Source organism: Calonectris borealis, chromosome 1 (genome assembly GCF_964195595.1).
Source record: "Calonectris borealis chromosome 1, bCalBor7.hap1.2, whole genome shotgun sequence".
Lineage (NCBI taxonomy): Eukaryota > Metazoa > Chordata > Aves > Procellariiformes > Procellariidae > Calonectris > Calonectris borealis.
This window is the reverse complement of record NC_134312.1, coordinates 7,743,807-7,762,182: the sequence shown is the minus strand read 5'-3', so window position 1 is coordinate 7,762,182 and position 18,376 is coordinate 7,743,807. Positions and strand designations below refer to the sequence as shown.

The 18,376-nt window shown below is 48.4% G+C and overlaps 1 protein-coding gene across 1 annotated transcript; it reads left to right on the top strand.

The window, feature by feature from the left end:
• Positions 1 to 2,174: 2,174 nt before the first annotated feature.
• LOC142079491 (phytanoyl-CoA dioxygenase, peroxisomal-like) lies at positions 2,175 to 14,328 on the top strand. The gene is made up of 9 exons (XM_075143779.1): positions 2,175 to 2,368; positions 6,245 to 6,300; positions 6,873 to 6,983; positions 7,095 to 7,260; positions 7,942 to 8,023; positions 9,817 to 9,998; positions 10,767 to 10,916; positions 12,331 to 12,462; positions 13,819 to 14,328. The coding sequence occupies exons 1-9, from the start codon at positions 2,276 to 2,278 to the stop codon at positions 13,870 to 13,872; spliced, it is 1,026 nt and encodes a 341-aa protein (XP_074999880.1). The 5' UTR covers positions 2,175 to 2,275; the 3' UTR covers positions 13,873 to 14,328.
• Positions 14,329 to 18,376: the final 4,048 nt, after the last annotated feature.

Below are 18,376 nucleotides of genomic sequence, written 5' to 3'. Positions count from 1 at the left end.
CTTTCCCTTCCCCCTCACTTGAATTTGATTTGAAGGACTTTTATTAACTTTCTGTTTACCTATGACTAAGAGTTTTCCTATAGCTCAAGAGGCAAAGGTCTGATTTTGTTGGCAATAAAGTGTTGGGTGCTGTCACTGCTGCTGCTAGTTGTCCCTTCACGGTGCCTCTGACTACACAAAATATTTTTGTCGTATAAGAGGGGTTTTGGGGTTCCTAATCTTCTTTGTCCCATTTTTGTGAACAGCCTATGTTTTGTTGTAGCCCCGAAGGGAGTGACTAACTGCACGGAGCATACGTGGAGCCACTGACCATGAGAACCGCAAACAGGAATGCACCCCATTCCAGGCAGCTGCCACAAATGGAGTATGTAAAACCTGCTCTGGTACATCTTTACTTTAATCATTGGGAGTTTTGCCACTGAGTTTTAAAGGGAAACAGCTTTTAGGATACAGGTTAAGTTCAGAAGCACTTGGCTTCTGTTTATCTGTAGCACTAACATGAAGCTTAGTATATTGACAGCTGAGGTTTTGATCCATCAACCAATGTCACCTCGGATTCCAGCAAAACCTGTTGCAAAATGGAGTTAAGCTTCATGAAGTAGCTGTGATGCAGAGTTTTGGTGCACACCCTATCATCATGAGACTGCCTGGAGCAACCAGGGGACTTACTCTTGATGGTGCATCTTTGGAAGCAGGGTCTGGCTGGATTGCTCATGCAGAAGGGGTTTATGAACAAACTGGGTAGGTGTGAAGATCTATTTGCATAAGTTGGGTTGGCAAAATAATGCAAATTCTTAGCATAATTCCCTTCCCATCCTGATGCTGCTATCCAGCTTATATTATTACAGTGCATTTGTTACTGGGTTTGCTGCCCTCAGTTTACCACTCCTCTCTACTCTCCCTGCTCTCTCATCCGGATCTCCAACTTCTCCATCTCCTGGGAGAGTAGGTGGGAGAGCAGCCTGCAAGACTGGACCTGGAGCAGGCAGCACACTGCCTTCCTCCCACCTGCATCCTCCTCAGAGCTCCTACTTCTGCCCCACCTCCCTGCAGTGCTTCGCTCCATCCTGGTCAGCGATGAATCCCCCTGCCCCAGGGAAAGGGGAAAGATGAAGGATGGCAAATTCCAGCAGGAGAAACCCCACCTTTCAGCAGCATCTGCTTGACAGCATAGGGCTTGAAGGATGAACTGACTGTGACACCAATGGCACGAGCTAGTCTGAACCGTGGCTGAAGTCCACTTTGCAGGAGTGGTGAGGCTCTACAGTGCGGTGGCAACAGGGGACATGTACAGAGATGACAAAAATCGCCTTCTGAGCTGTGCTGCAGGTCTTCCTTACAGGGCTGTTTTCAGTCCCTTAATAGTCTTCTCCTCGAACGTGTCAGTTGATGCACTCACAGAGTTAATTAAGGCAGATGGGAGTGTGCTAAGAACAGTATATATTGAATATGCCACTTGTAAGCATACCCCAGCTTCAGAGGAATACCAAGCCCTTGACAGCTTATTTTTTGCAACCTCTATTTGCAGCTGCCCATTTTTTACACTTCTCCCCCCTCTCCCTACCCCAGGTTTTCCCCTCCGGGCTTTTTTTTTTTTTTCCTCCCTCCCCAGCTCCCCAGGTGCTGCACTGCTCCTTTTGCTCCTTCCCCTCTTTTCTTTCTCAAAAGCACCAGAGCTGTCCCAGCAGGCTGGACAGAAAGGCCGCCCAGCACAACAACAGCCTGGGGTGCGGATTTGATGCAGTCTGCAGACTTCCCAGATCTCTATCAGTGCAAATGAGGTACTTGGGAAACACACTCTGCCACCACCCCCGGGTGACAGTGGGGCCAAAAAAATCCCTCCAAATTCATGGAGGATGAGGCAAGCTCTGACAGTCTCCTTCGAGACAGGAGATAAAGAAAATATCCGTGCCGGCCTCGGCCGTGGTCTGTACCCGAAAGGGCCAAGCGTTGCTCCCTGCACAGGGCTGATGAAATCCTTGCAGCTCAGTAACTGCTGGCAGAGAAGGGGAAAAAATACGGGAAGGGGGAGAACGTGCAAAAGCATGCCCTGAGCCTTCCCCACGCATGTCCCAGCTGCAGGCAGTCCCTCCCATTTGCAAACCCTGCCAGCCCTTGGCTCCCGGCAGGGTTTCTGTGGTCTTTCTGAGCATGCACGGCTGCTGGCGCATGTGCAGCCGAGGCAAAGGCAGCAGCCGCCAACGGGGCCCTGCTCCTCCCTGGCTGTGTTTATAGGGTCAGGCTGGGGACCAAGCGCTCCGGTTGCCCGGGCAAGATGGAGCAACTCGGGAAGCGGTCGGGGCCGGCGGCTCGGCTAGACGCTATCCTCCGGCACCTCTCCCCGCGGCTGGGAGCAGCCCCTGCTCCTGTATCCTTTCTGATGTGGGGTGGGAAGGGGCAGGGGAGCAGGATAGTTGGTCCCCTTGGGGGGTCAGGGCTCTGCTTCCCCCGCCCCAGCGAGCTTTGCACATCGCTCCCCACGCCCTGCGTACTTGCGTGTGCATGGGCACCGAGGTGGGGTTCGGTGGTGGTTTGCCCTACAAGGACACCCTGCCCGGGAAGGACACGTGGGCAATGTCCCAGCCCTGTGCCCTGGTTACGGGGTGGTGACGTGCAGGGGGGCTGTGCCCCATGCAGCCCCTCGGTGAGCTTCCCCTGGCAGCCCTGACTGGTGTTTTGGGGGTCAGCACCCCTCCTGCCCCAAAAACCTCTTGCTGCCTGGTGTTTTCTCCCTGAGCTTCAGCCTTGCAACCTGTCAGGCGTGGGGATGTGCATCTGATGGGCCAGCTGCCTCTTGGCAGCCCCCCCGGCACATCTCCCCCAGCACGCTCAGTGGGGTTACCTGCAGAGCATTTTCCTCCTAGAGATTCCTGGATTTGGGGGAGATGATAAACTCTGCAAGGCTTAGCAACTGCACAGCGAGTCTTGGACTTTGTTGAGAGGTACAGGCTTGACTGGTAGACCAGCAACAGGAAAAACATCGAGCTTTGGTTTGTGAGTGGGGAATGAGGTGGAAATGTTGGAGGCTGCCAGCTTCTCAATAGATCAGAGAAAGGAAACCGGGGCAGAAAGAAGTTTTCACGTTGGTCTGTCCCACGTTTCTAAAATTTAAATGCAGACCGCCTGCTGTGATAGTATTTTTAAAGCTGCTGCCATAAATCTTGCTTTTTTTTAAAAAAAAAAAAAAAGATTTTTAAATGTTGCTGATTCTCGGTGAGAGCTGAATGCTGACAAGTTACCTCTGAATTATAATAAATTGGCGAAGAGGATGTGATCAAACATGTAGAAGTCTTCAAATGTATTAAAAATATGAAGATAGATGGATAGTAGTTGACTCAGATTGCCATAAGACAAAGGTGCAAGTAGGAACACAAAATTGGAAATAAATCCTAGGAAAAGCACCCTGGTTGTAAGGAGAGAGTAAGTAAGTAAGGAGAGGCGCTGCACAAGCTCTTTTCTTTTTAAATCGAGCTACAATGGTCCTGATGCAAAGAGCTTTGGACAAAAAGATGACTAAATTGGGCTGGAACAAGAAAGGTGTCTGGATAAAGTAAATGATAGACTCTAGTAAGAATAGATGTATTTGAGATATGTTATCTCAGGGCAGTGGTTTTGTTGTAATCTCTGGCTTGGTGAATTGGGCAGGACAGTCAATTCTCCTTCCAGAAAACGCCTCTCCTTTTATGAAGGGAGAAATGTCTTAATAGAAATGTCTTGATGGAGACATAAAATGTAAAAACCACCTGAAGCCCGCGGGGTCTCTGCACTGCCCAGCTGGGGTGCAGATGTGCGCACCCACTTCTCTCTGCATAGTGAGCCTTGCAGCAGGGGTTAGCTGCCTTCTGCCGGCTCAACCCAGGCTCTAACCTTCCCAGCCCGGAGAAGAGAGCATCCTGATCCTCTCTGTTGATTTAAAGTTAAACCTGCATAATAGAGAGTTTAATACCATCTTGTACGTACCTAGTTTCCTCCTAGTTGCTTTTAGGGATCGGTATATTAGAGATTGGTGTATGTTGGTTGTTCTTGTTTATTGGAAGATGAGTTATTTCTACACAACAGTGGAAAAACTCTGCCTTCGCAGAGTCCTCCCATGTGGCCTCAGGAAGGAGAGGAAGCAGCAGAAGGTGAGATACGGCAGGGTTTTCTTGGGAGCGTGGTGTAGGAGCCAGAGGGGATTGCTGCGTTGGTAACACCAGCACTTATCTCCTTACAGGAAGGCAGCTGAGAAAAAGCCACATCCACCAGTGCTTGTAGAAGACCTCCATTCCTACAGCTGTGAATTCAGCTTGGGTGCTGCCTGGTTTGGGACACTGGAAAAAAACCAGCACACCAACTGTAGAAGTGAAGGTTTCTTCAAAATGCAGGCAAACAGGGGAGATTCAGAAAGCAACTGCTCCGCTTGAGTGATTTGGGTGGTTGGCTGCTTCTGGTCAAACCCTGATGGTGCTGGCAGAGCGGTGGCTGTCAGGCCAGGACCATCTCACCAGGTGTCTGTGAAATGGTTTCTAAAAAAACTACACAATTTTATTGTGCGTGTCTTAAATATGCAGGAGTTGGTACCATCCCTTGAGAGTCTGCAGGGAGATGCTTTGGAAAAGCTGCTTGATCCTTGATCTTGCTTCCGTCTCTGCAAAAGTATTATGTTGCCTGCTCGGTTGGTAATGTCTGTGAATACCTTATTCCCAAAAGGGTATGTGTGAGGGGAAGGGGAAGGTTTAAATATTCCATGTCTTCACCAAAATGAGCAGCTGGAGGTGGCAGCTCCTTCCCAATCTGGGTGCCTCTTGTTTTCAGTTGTCCAAGCAACCCAAACTTGTCCTTTGGGCATTGCAAGGTGGCAAGAGCAAAACCAGTGAGAGGAAGAGGCACTGCAAAGCCCAGGAGGAAGGTGTTAAAACGGAGTCCAGTGCTTGGTAGACTTGTCCACTGTCCCCCCCATTCTGGGAGGTGGAGGTGTGCTGAGGAGGGCACCACAGCTGGGGTTCAACCAGTGCCTGTGTCTCCATCAGCTGTCTCTGGACATTTAGGAGCCCAAATGGCCAGAAGTCCCATTGTCACTGAAAATGGACCTGAAATGTGGTGTGTGGAGCAGTAGTGCCCTCGGTTGTGGAATCCCTTGCTCTGGGACCTGCTGTGGTGGTTTCCACCTGGTCTCCCCATGTCCTCTTCCTTCCCACTCTCTTCCGTCCAGTTCTCAGCACCTTTTCTTCCCTCTGGCTCGTAAGTTTTGCTACACCCCTGTCCATGTGTTGTGTTTCTTCTCCCACCGTATGTGACTCTTGACCAGCTAACGTTTAAGCTTCCTGGTGTAGGGACTATAGACACAACTGTTCTGATGAAACCTATTTCTTATTCCAGAAGCACGCATGCTTTTATGGCACATTTAAAAGGTAGTGGTGAGCAGTAGAGGAAAGTCTTCGGTTTACATAAAACCCCGAAGCACAGGGGTCTCCAAACATGCATGTGCAGACTGAGATCTGCATGAAAATGTTCTTTTTTTTTGTCCTTGCCCCTGGGTGAGCTTCAATACCATGCACAAAGTTCTTGGGAGGCTTCATTAGCAAGCGGGGTTTAATTGTTCTGTGGATGAGAATGCCTCTCTCTGCGTAGGAGAACACGACTGTGTTTATTTAACCCTGTTGAAATGAGTTGAGGTGGAGGACAAGCCCATAGCTCTCCTCTCTTCGTGCTCTCCCTGTCAAGTTTGGGAGGGACCTAATCTCTGCAGTAACTGGAGAGAAGGTGAGGGTTTGCACCACCGCATGGGAACATGAAGTCGCAGGTTCACCCCATATGACTTCTGGCTCTGAATGTGGTGCACCGATGTTAGGAGGGGAGAGATGGAGGCAACACCGGTTTTGGGTAGGTTTGGCTGCTCTCTGGAACATAGGGAGGGAAATTGGGCAAGTAAACATCTCCACTGAGCATCTCATTGAGTGTCTTTATGTTCTGGGAGATGAATCAAGGCCCATGGACCACTCTGGAGTCTCAGGCATTTTATACTGACTTTTCTATATCTGTGGACAAGGCTGTACCATGCTGTAATTTTATACTTCTCTGCCAGACGTGCTACTCCGAAGGTGCGAAAGATATTTTTAGAAGCAAAATAAACAAGAACATGATTGAATATCCAGCACAGCACTTACCTTTAAGATGAACCGCATTGTAGGATTCAGGACGCATGTGTATACATGTTCTTCTACTCTATTGTGCTTTAGTGTATATTCCTTAACTTCCATCCCAGACAAGCGTTCCTACTTCAGCCCAAGTTAGTGCTGTTCCTCAACCAGGGAGGTTTCGGTAAGCTGTATCTTCCTTTGTAGAGATAAAAAAAAAAGAAACCTGCAGAACTCGATTCTTTTTTCCACCCTAGCACACGTGCTGATCACCAGCCATTGTGTAGCCTTTCATTTTGCAAGGGTATATTTTCCTTTGTTTAACTGTAGTTTAATAAAGAAGCTTAACCATGCATCTTGAAAATGTCTGAGTGGATAATCTGACTGCAGAGACTATTCTCGTGTGCTTCAGTATCTCTGTCGAGAATAAAGCTGCTGAGGACCGATCCCAGCTTTCCTGCTCGCTTCTCCACTTCGGGAGGGCACGAGGGGGATGCTTTGAATTCTGCCGCAGAAGTAGTGGGTGGCTGTGGGCAGAGATGCTGCACGGCGTCGGACACACCGTGCTGGCTCTGCTGGGGCGTGGGAAACACTGGACGCCTGCAGAGCCGAGGTGGACATGCAAGTGGGGAGGGTTTCTCACTGATTCTCCCCTGCATGGTCCCCTGCACGTCACCACCTTCCTGCCGGGTCTCACTGACGGTGCTCCCGTTGTTCTGCCCGGTCCTACTGACGTGTTTCTCCCCTGTGTCTCAGCTATACCCTGGACAACGATGTCCTCACCACAGAGCAAAGGCAGTTCTACGAAGACAATGGGTATCTGCTCGTTAAGAAGCTCGTTTCTGACGAAGACATTGAACGCTTCAGGTACAGGGCACTTGCCTAAGGTGCTGGGGGGTCCTGTGTGCTCCCGAGGGAGCTCTGGGAAGCTGGGTGAAGCTGGACTCTCCCAACATGGATGTTCCCTCTGCTTTGCAGGAAGGAGTTTGTGAGGATCTGTAAAAAAGAGGTGAATCCACTGGGAGCTATGATTATGAAAAACGAGTCCCTGAAATCCCAGTATGGTCAGTCTGAAGAAGTAGTTAATAAAGTGCAGGACTTCCAGGAAGACAAAGAGTTGTTCAGATACTGTACTCTGCCAGAGGTAAAATAAAAAAAAAAACAGCAAAAAGGGGGATGATGGTGGAAAAGCTTATATGAATGTATCTATGTTTTAGTGCCTATGTGAAGAAGCTTTTTTTGGTTCCGCTAAAGCTATATCCTTTGTCCCTTAGAGCCCCTGTGTGTCACTCCCATAAGTATATATGTGAGGAAGGAATATCGAGCTATCTTTTAAGAGTGTCCTGCATGAACACGGGATGGACGGTGGTCAGGGTAGAAGACTTAAAGCAGTGCTCCTCTGCTCCTGTGGTGGGTGAGCCAGTCAGGAATGTGACTAGCCCAAACGGTGTCGGGCTAGTAGGACAGGTCAGCAACATTTTCTGAATGTCTTTTATCCAGGCAAAGCATCTGCTCTCTGGGCAGGTCCAGCTTTGTAGCCAATATTCACGTTGTGGTGGAAAGCCATAGCTTTGTGGAAGTGACCCTCCCCATCTTTTCACTCAGCAGCCTCCTGCACCGTCTTCTGTCTTGGCCTCCTACCACCATGCCCGTTGGTGTGCCATGCCGGATCCTGCCTCCTGTCCTGCATCCCTCCATCCCAACCTCCTCCTCCTCTGCCCTAGTCCTCAGCCAAACGTCCAGGTCCCAGTGCTTCCTCAGCAGTCTTACCTCTTGTCTTTCATGTTTCTAATATTTTTTTTTCCTAATGTTTTCTTCCCTGTAGGTCCTCAAATATGTTGAGTGCTTCACAGGGCCAAACATTATGGCAATGCACACCATGTTGATAAATAAACTTCCAGATTCTGGTAAGGAAAACTTGGATAAGAAGAAAATAGAGAAATAGTTGTGTGTATGCTGTCTATTCGGCCAAAATTGAACTTAGTGTTTTAGAAAAACTGTTTGAAAAAAAATGAGACAAATTAAAACCAAATAACTTTGAAAATTTACGAGGCCACTTTGGTAATAGTTTGTTTTCTTTTAACCTTGGCTTGATGAGATAACGTTTCTTGTCGTTCAACGTTCAGTGGATGTTTGTTTGCTAAAGACGGCCGCACCACTGACGTGTCCAAGTGGGCAAGCGAGCTCCCTATTCAGCCAGCTGCACTTGCATAAAGGGCCAGGGCTTAAAACATGACGTGCGTTTTAAGCTCGACTTTTCCAATGTGTCGAAAATGAGTGCTTCCGTGGACCTCGGTAAAAGGCAATAAATACAGACATCATCCTTTGCTTGGAGTTTACACGCTCCTGACCTCGCTGACGGTTGTTGCACACTCAGCGCTTTGATATGGAGATACTTGAATAGTTGCCAAAAGAAGGATTTTGAAGCCTGGCTTTGGCTCCTGCTGCTGGAAATTGAGATCATAATTTATACAAGGGTGATGGGCAGGGAGAGAGGAAGAGAACCGGACTAACCATATTACGGTTTTTCAAAGTAGCTTTGGCTCTGCATAAGCTGTTTCAGTTTAGCGAAGTGGAGACCTGAGCTATGTTTCTTATTCTTAGGTGTGCAGCTTCTGAGCAGATACATAGTACACCGAGTTATTAAAATACTGAGTTTGTTCAAGTCATCTCCACTTGTCATCTTAAATACTCCACAGAAAGCTGTGTCATTTTGGTTTGGAAATTCAACAGGAGACCATACATTTTTAAAGTAAAACGAAAACAATAACGGACAAGAAATGGGAAGCTGCTTCATATTTGCAAGGTCTCCATTCAATATCTTTGAGGAGTATTTTAGGAGCGGTGCAGATCTTAGGAGAGTTTTCGAGGCTGCCCAAAGTCTAAATAATATGGCAGATGAGGCAAGTGGAAACATCCTAACTATATCTATTTGAGGAACAAACTCAATGGCAAAATAAATACATAAATAATACATAAAAGGCTGTTTTGGTGTGGATGATCTGTTTCCATTTCCATAGTGGGAAAAGAATTAACAAACAAAACTTCAGAAATATTTATTTTTGTTTAGACTTCATGGAAAAAAGCCTCCAGGGCAAAGGCTAATAGAGTGCTGGGTAGGCTGTCTGGGGAGGCTGCAGTCCACAACTTGAGGTTTGGTTTTTTTTTTCTTTTTTTAAGAAGGCGGCTAAATAAACATGTGTTGGGTGCAGCACAGACAGGGTTGATTCTGCTTGCCAACACAGTGATAGATCAAGTGAGTACAGACAGCACGGCTGTTTGAAAGTCTTTGTGCTGGGGAAGGTTTGTGCACCACCGTGCTGGTTAAAGTTCACACAACTGGAGAGCAGCCAAAGGGAATGGTGAAAACTTGGCAGGGGGTTGTTGGTGGTGAAGGACAGCAAAAGGAGTCTGCTGAGGGACTGCACAGCCAGGCAGCCTCCTGGCACTCACTGTATCCCCGTGCCATTGCTGAACCCGTGCCACCACTGTGCTCTTGGTCCATCTTGGGATGGGGTGTAAGGTAACCCATTTGGCTTTCAAGTCAGTGGTGGGCTGGAGCAGACACCGAGTACACGAAGTCTCTCCAGTGGCAAGCAGTAGCTTCTTAGGACACGTTACAACAAGTGCAATGGTTTAACGGGAAGGAAAAGGCTGTGTCACGTTTGATGAGGTTGAAGGTTCTGAACCTGTGTTGCAGATAAACAGACTTTTCTCCACCCCATGCATCAGGACTTGCACTATTTCCCCTTCCGGCCTGCGGCCCGCATCGTGTGCTCCTGGACCGCCATGGAAAAGGCCAACCAGGACAACGGCTGCCTGGTCGTGCAGCCGGGGACACACAAGGAGCCCCTGAAACCTCACAGCTATCCCCAGTGGGAGGTAGAGCATCATGGGGGGCTTGGGAAGGGCGTGCATGAGGGGACCACATTTTGGCTGGGGAGAGCTCACCGCGGAGGGATGATGCGCAGGTCAAAGCTGAGGTTTTCAGTGATAGTTTTTCTGTTTGTGCAAGCACTGACTTGTTGCTTGGTTGACCTCACTCCATGTCACCTGGGTAGATTTGCCTCTATTCCCACTTTCACCTAGAAATTGTCCAGCACGTCGTGGCATAAACGGCATAAACACATGGAACCATTTTCCATGGCCCTTGCCAAGTCTGAGGACTCTTTCTCCTTCTGTAAATTTGTTCCTGTCTGGTGAGCATGTGTACTGCCCCGAAGAGGAGAAATTGGATAGTAAACAGCTGGATGCAATTATATATCAAGCAGTATCTTTCTCTTAAGAACAGATGTTTCCTGACCTGGCCTGGCGTTGGTGATGGTTATACTGGGAGCAGAAGGCTGGACCCCAGCGGTGGCATCAGGCCACACTTGTGGGATTCCCTGATGCTCCTCTCTGTTCTCTCCAGCCAAGAAAAGTTCTTAATTGTCTGAATCCAGCTTCAGAAAATAGAAAAAGTATTATTTTGCTGTACCTCAGGCTTGAAGTAGGAAGACTTGTAGGCAAGTGGGCAGGCTCTTAGTTGGGCGTACCGAATACACTGCCCAGAGGAAAGCAGATCAGAAGCTGTCCCTGCTGTCCCTCGCACTGAGAATTGGCACTTGCTCTAATTTTAACCAAGTCATTCAACTCAGCCTTTTTTTCTAGGGTAAAGCCAACAAACTTTTCCATGGGCTGCTTGATGAGGATGAGAAGACTCCCAGGGTTCACCTTGTCATGGAGAAGGGAGACACAGTGTTCTTCCATCCCCTGCTCATTCATGGCTCTGGGATAAACAAGACATCAGGTTTCCGAAAGGTAAGAAACCATCTCTTGATACAGCTTTTGACATTTTTGATTTTTTAAAACTGATCCAACTATCCCCTCCCTTTCCAAGCTCATGAATATGTGGATAAACTTTTTAATGAGTTTTTAGCTTCCTTAATATACTTTTACACTCTCTTTTTTAGTTTTTATTTTTAAACATCTCTGTCTTTTTGGAGAAGAGTATGCTGTGGGGCTGCTTGAGAAAAACAGAGCAGGAGTAGAAATTAGATGTTGAATCTGTGTTTGAAGCCTGGCCGGTTGTACTTGCTTTTGCAATAGCTCCCTTGCAGCTGTCCCAATATCAGGAGCTTCTCTACCTTTCTTCCCCCTGCTTTCTTGGCATCTCATCTCTGGATAGCAGGAACCTTCATCATCCAATAAATAATATTTATTTATATGATAACACAACCCATTTTTCTATTAAAGATTTGATTACACATCATATATTGGTTTTGCATCATGATTATTTAACTGAAACAGGCAAAAGTGCCCTCCTTTGGAGGCCTGATCCTTTCTCAGAAGTGGATTCATCGAGGCACATAAGGGAACTGTACCCTCTAATGTAGCCGCTAGTAGCAATGCAGGTATTTCCCCACATGCACTGCAACGCGGGCTGCTCTATGTTTATTTTGTTTTGCCTGCATCGACTACTACATGGCCCGTTCTTTCAGCCCCAGTCGCAGTTTACTGGTGTGGAATTCCTTCCTCCTGCAATCCTGAAAGCAGAGAGGACATCAGGTACTGAAAGTCTCATCTGCTGGCTCTTTCCTGGCTAGTGGAGCAATAGTCCTGTTTAGCATCCTGCAGAAACACCAGAGCTTCCTCATACTGTGCCAAATCCCAACATTTGTCTGCCTTTGGGGTAAATCAGTGAGTACCTGGAGCTCTCTGAGCCGGCTTATGGTCCAGCACCCTTTGACATCTGGCATGATCTTGCTTGCAGCTGGCATAGTTCGTGTAATGAGAGAACAGCTTTTTCTGGTGGGGCATTTCTATTTATTTCCTCTAGACTCTGCTTAAGCAAGAACTGATTACAAAATGAGTGGGTTGATGTGACTGTCTGGGTGCAGAAAGTAAGAACCCTTACTGAACACACAGGTCTGCTCCAGCTCTGCTTCCCCTATTCCCGCTCTAGTTGCTGATATTCTGAGATCAAGTAGTACAGTTCATGCTGGGGGAGCGTTTGGGAGAGGAGGGAAGGAAGAAGAGCACATCAGCAAGCAAGAGTATTTCTCCAAGGGGACACTCTCAGGAGAGCAGGAGTGCTCGGAAAAGAGGAATGAATTTGCTGACATGATCTGTAAGGAAGGGGTGGGATGCCTACGATCTGGGATGTGCGAGAGTTTTTTCCACCATTGATTTGTAATCAGTGTGGTAGTGAGTGGTGCCCGATTTCCTCACGCAGAGTATAAGCTGTCACTTCGCCAGCTCAGAGTGCTACTACATTGACGTCAAGAACACGATCCAAGAGGACCTGGAGAAAGAACTGGTAGAAATGGTTCACAAGAAATACAACACGACTTCCGTGGAACTCAGGGTAAGACTTGTCTGTATGCCCTTTGTTACAATCCAGGTCAGTTCCCTTTCCTAAGTCTCTCGTGATACAGATTTGTGCTTTTTGCTATGCCCAGTTTGGCAGATCAAGCTGTGCCAAGCAGAGGTGCTTGGCAGAATAAAAGACCTGATGTTCAGAGGATGACTGCCAGGCTTTTTTGGGGCCTTTTTGCTCATAAGGCTGCTTCTTGCTATACTGGAGAAGTGGCCTTGCTCTCTGAGCAGCCTCTTCACATCCCTTGAGCTCTAGAAGTTCCTCCTCCAGCTCTGCTTGTCAAAATAGTTTTGTGAGCACGCCTTGATCCCTTCCAGGGCCGCCTGAGTTGGTGGAGATGAGATCAGCACTTCTTTATGCGACTGTGACTGATGTTGTAGCATAAGTGAGGAGGAGCCACGGACTCTGCTGTCGTGATGGCTCAGCTCTGAGGCTGCTCGCACGCACTTCGCACACCATTCGAGGGGGTCTAGGCTTCACCCCGCTGGGTAGGAGTGGGGAGGGCTAACGTGGCAGGGCAGGAATGGGGTGAAGTCGATGCAAGCTTTGCCCTTCACTGCATCTCCTGGTTCATGGTTTGTTGTGTGGAGTGTGTGTGAACCAGAGCTTTTTGCGGTTGTGCTTGGACTGCACGACGTAAATAGGACGATGTGGTCATCTCTTGACCTGAATTCGCAAGTATAAGAAGGTGCAATAAATGCAGTGCTCGTCCACGGTTTGTATGTCCACAGTTCTTACAGTTTCCCCTCCTAATGGCAGGTGAATTTTCCTTTTAAAACAAGTAGCCACATCTGATTGCAATAGTAGACTGAATTTTTTTGGTTAAATATAATCCCACATCAATTGTTTAGACTTGAGGCTACAGCGGGTATGTCAGCAGCAATATACATCTGCCTCAAAAAAAAAAGGAGGTAATGCTCATGGGCAGCAGTCTGCAAGGTGTAGCCAGCTGGTGAGTTTTTTCATCACCCAAAGGCGCACAAGGGAGGCCCTGTGTGCACAAGCAGGCGAGGGCGACTTCTGCAAGGGTAATGTTCTCTGTGCTGCCCTTGTTTCCTCTTCTGCCGCCTTCCAGAATTGAACCATGGGCATCTTGCAGTCTGTGTCACACCTGCAAACTACCTGTCTCCTGGGGGTGGAGGTTGCACCTCTTTCTTAGTGCTGCATTTTGGTTCTTGATATTTAGGGTTTGAAAGGATATTCAGTAAGTGTTTTGGTATGTTTTTATGGGTACGTAGCTAAGCTGAGAGTGCTGTATCTATTTCCATCTCTGTAAAGTGGAATCCTGGTTACTGTTTTTGCTGGCCCTTAAGGATTTTCCTTTGTCTCATTTTTGTTTTGAAGGATATTTGGAACTTCCGAGCACGGCTTGTGCAAGGGGAAAGAATTAACCTGTAGACAACCTCTGAAGAGCAGGATGGAAAACACGTGCCTGAGAATGAGCTTCTCCGATCGGAGAGTGCAGGCTCTGCCTCAGCAGGCAGAATGGTGTGTGCTTTGTGGAACTCTGTATTGGTAACTTAGCCAAACGCTGCACTGCAAAATCATTTTATGCTAATACAAAATAATTGCACTGAGGCTGAACAGCTGATGTACATCAAAGAAAAGCTAACCTAGAAAAACAGAGATTTGCTGTGGTTACCTTAGACAATCAAAGAATTAAGGTCTTGAAAGAACACCTTGATTTTCTTGATGTTTTCATTCTTGTTTTTTAAAAGTTTCTCATATGACATAAGTTTGGAATGATGCTATACTAACGTAAGATTTTATGCGAGAATTTATGCAAGGGTATAAATGTTATACATTTCCAACTTCCTTTTCTATGCAAACGAAATAAAATGAATCAGAGTTTCATGCAAGCCCTCAGTATAGCTCACATGGGAAATCATTAGTACAGCTGATGAAGATGAGGATATTGGTACCAGCAGAATCAACAGCGTAAGGAACTGGATAAAGCGGAAGCAGCAACCACTCGCATAAAAAAACGGGATCGATGGGTTGGCATATGATCGCTGGTAGAGTTCCTTAAACATGACCTGGTGTGGCATCATATCTTACCGAGCAGCGCTGGCCCAAGTGAAATACGTGGCTGACAGGGTTGGGAGCTACTGGGCCAGCAAACCAGCCTCCCATCGGCCTTGCACAACGGATCCAAGGCGGTGTGAAACGAGGGAATCCTCCTTTGAGTCTGGTGGGTCTGGGAAAAGGTGCCTTTTGGTGCTGCCAGGTCAGGGAGGCGGTGGGATGCTCCTCAGGATGCACCGCTGGCGGGGTGGAGCGACATGCACTGAAATGATCCTCTCGCCTTTCACAATATTTTTCCTTGCTTTCTGAAAGATTCTTTTGCTTTCAGAATCTATTTTTTGAAATATAGATTAAATCAGAGCAAAACTCTGTTTGAGGGCTGTGTTTTATTATTTCTGCTGCTCAGGCGGTGGGTATGTCATACCCCAGTGCAAACCCGTGATCTTCAGCTCTTTTCCACCTGAAGAAGGTGCCAAAACAGCACGAAAGGCTACACTGATGGACTCTTGTGGCTGCTTCTGCTCTGTTATCTTGCGGCTCGGGAGGTCACTCAGGCGAGACTGGAGATGAGGTACAGTCCTGTCCTCGACCCACAAGGCTCAACGGTGGACTGCCTAGACAAGTGGCTGCAAGTCGAAGCTGTTGCAGTCATTTCATCCATGACAACGTAATGCAGAAGAGGGGTTTGTGCTTCTTGCTTTTCCTGCAGCATCTATGGGTTTTCTTGTTTGTTTGTATGCTTTTTAAATGAGGCAAGGTTTGAGCACAGTTATTGCATTGGTCCTAAACCCTTGGTGGTGTGGTGAGGTGTCTGGGCTCTGCTTCCCACCTAGAGACAGACACACCCTCTCGGTAGCCTCTGGTTTGACCACAACGCCAAGAAATCTGACCAGGGGGGGACTTTAGGATAGACCCCCGGCCCTGCTCAGTGAGTGATTTTGAGTATCCTGGTTCCTGCACCTCTTCCCTTGCCCTCTATATAACCCTGGCACTGATCCTGCTCTTGGGAAGACGTGCCATGATGCCTCTCCAGACTTGGACCTTCTCAGCCTGGTCTCTGCTTGCTGCATGGGCCCACGTGAATGATTTCCAGTGCGTTGGAGGATCCTCTGTTGACTTTGCTGAGCTCTGGCTCACAGCCTAGCTGGTGCTCTCCTTGGGATTTTTGTGAGTATCCCGTCTGGCTCACGACAGGATTCGTGGAGAGACTTCACTCTCTGGCGTTACTGTAGTTGAGTTGACTGCAGAGGGAGCTGTGACCACAGAGAAGAGCTACAGGTGTCCCTCAGATTCCCAGGGTTTCCAGACTCTCAATTTCTCTTACTACAGCTGGGAGAGAGAAGGAAAGGAAGAACTTTGGCTTTGTTTTTAAAAATTTGTGCATCTCTGCCTATGGATTTAGACTTAAATTTCCTCTTTCAGAAGAACAAACCCATCAAAGACCTCGCAGATCATCTAAACTCAGCAGTTTTCCCACCTGATGAGAGACTCATGTCCTCACTCCTTCCTACAACAACAGGTCGAGGATACTCTAGAGCCTGGGGAGGACTAAGCTTAGGCAAGCTGCCCTCGGCTGTGTGCAGGGCCAGCTCAGCTGCATCCTAGTAATGCCAAGGAGTCTGATCCTTGCCCCCTGAAATGACCCTGGGCAGAGCCAGATCCAACAGGGCTTTTTGGCTCCTTCTGAGCAGAGCGACATGCTCATGGGTGCAGGACCATGTGCCTGGGAGAGTAAGGATCTACAAGCACTTCCTCACAGGCTATTTGAGCAAGGGCTGGATGCTTCATCCGTTCATGTAAATGCGACCTCCTGTGCGAGGGATCTACCTGGTAACTGCTTTCTTGTTCCTGTTCCCACCCATCCCAGCCAGCAGAGATTCTGCAATCACAGGTTTCCAAAGCACATGCCCCACCAGTGGAAATTCAGCACCAGAAATTCACCTCACTCTCCAAAACTGCGCTTTTTGGAGGAAAAAAACAAAAGCACAACAACCATATATTTCTTAGGGTTTGGTTTCCCGGCAGTACAGTGCAGCTGATTTGGGCATGTCAGGCAGGTGACTGCAGAGGGAGCTGCGGCCACAGGAGAGCTGCAAGGTCTTATCAGCCTTCAGGTCCAATAATTAACCAAGTCACTCGCTGCACTAAGCTAATTTTTTTCCAGGAGGAAACCTGCCAGGGTGCCGTGGCTCCATGAAGAACAAGTGCAGGAACCCGAGTGCTGTTCCCAAACACACTGCCCACCGCTCAATGATTTTTGCAATCCCAAAGTATCGAGCTATTTCCATCAGAAAGGAGGTTTTCTTTCGTTAACCTGTGAAAAGCTCATGTGAAAAAAAGGAAGAGCCCTGCCAAAAGAAGGACCAAGTTCAGCCTGTGGCCTCCACCTTTTTTGGAGTCAGAAGAGACTGAAGGAAAGCTGACCCCCATTCGTAATGAGGACATGCTGCATTCAATCCACTCTCGGTCATTGCAGCAAGAGCCATACCTCCACCTTCCCTCCTGCAGCAAGTGTCTTGACCCGCGGGCTGTGATGTCGGCCCAGGGAGAGGGGAAAGATGAAGGGACAGCAAATTCCAGCAGGACAAACCCCACCTTTCAGCAGCGTCTGCTTCACGACGTAGAGCTTGAGGGAAAAGTGAGGATGAACTGACTGTCACACCAATGGCACAAGCTAGTCTGAACTGTGACATTGTGGGGCTGAAGTCCACTTTGCGGGAGCGGTGAGGCTCTACAGCGCGGTGGCAACAGGGGACATATGCAAAGATGTCAAAAATAATCTTCTGAACTGTGCTGCAGGTCTGTTATGGATCTATATTCAATCCCAATATTTATCTCCTCTCAAATATCACTCACGGAGATAATGCAGGCGGATGAGAGTGACTAAGCGCACTGCTAAGGACAGTGTACATTGAATATATAATTTTTAAGCATGTCCCAACTTGAGAGGAATACAAGGCCTTTGCAACCTCTGTTTGCAGCTCCCCATTTTTAAGCTAGCTTCACTTTTCCTTCTCTCCCTACTCCAGGATTTCCCCCCCAGGCTTTTTCTTTCCCAGCAGGGCACTCTTAGAGGACGGGAGCCATCATGCTGTTTAACTTGGCAAGGCCCCTGTGCCAGCACAGATGTGGTGTGGGACTGAGCGCACCAGGCGCTGGGTTCTGCACGCTTGTTGGCTCTGTCCTCGCAGCCATCATGGCAGCTGCTGGCAGCTGTGAATGAGCAGCGTACAGGAAAGGGAGCATGTAGAAGCATGCTTGAACTTTCCCCAGCTCCTTCCCAGCCTCTAGCAACAAGCCCGCCTGTTCCCAAACCTTCCCGTGCCTTCACTCCTGCCCCTTGCCGAGCCAGGGTGGTGAGATCCATGGCTTCTTGAGAGGCTGCTGGGCATGCACAGGCACCAGCCCATGTGCAGGGGAGGTGAAGAGGAGCAAACCGCACCCAGGGACTGTCATCTCGATGCTGCACGTGCTGCGGTTGAGCTCCTCCCTGAGGGCTGTGCAGACCTTATAAGTGCTGGGCGGCAAGCTGGGCTCTTGGTGCTGTCTCCTCACTGTTAAGTCATCATGGAAAAGCCAAACCCAACTGCTCGGCTGGACGCCGTCCTTCGGCACTTATCCCCACGGCTGGGATACACTGCTCCTGTATCCTTTCTGATCTGGGGCTGGGGTGGGAAGGGAGGAGGGGGGGCAAGTGGAAAGCAACAGTGGTCTCCACATCGACCATGTTGTGAGCTGGATAGCGCAAGGCATGGTCGTCTTCCACAGCATGAAACGGGGCATGGAGGATTCCAGAGATGTTTCTTGGATGCTTGATGTAAGAAAGCAGAGTGTGCTGCACTCGGTACCCCCAGCCTCCTCTCTCACCAACTGAAAG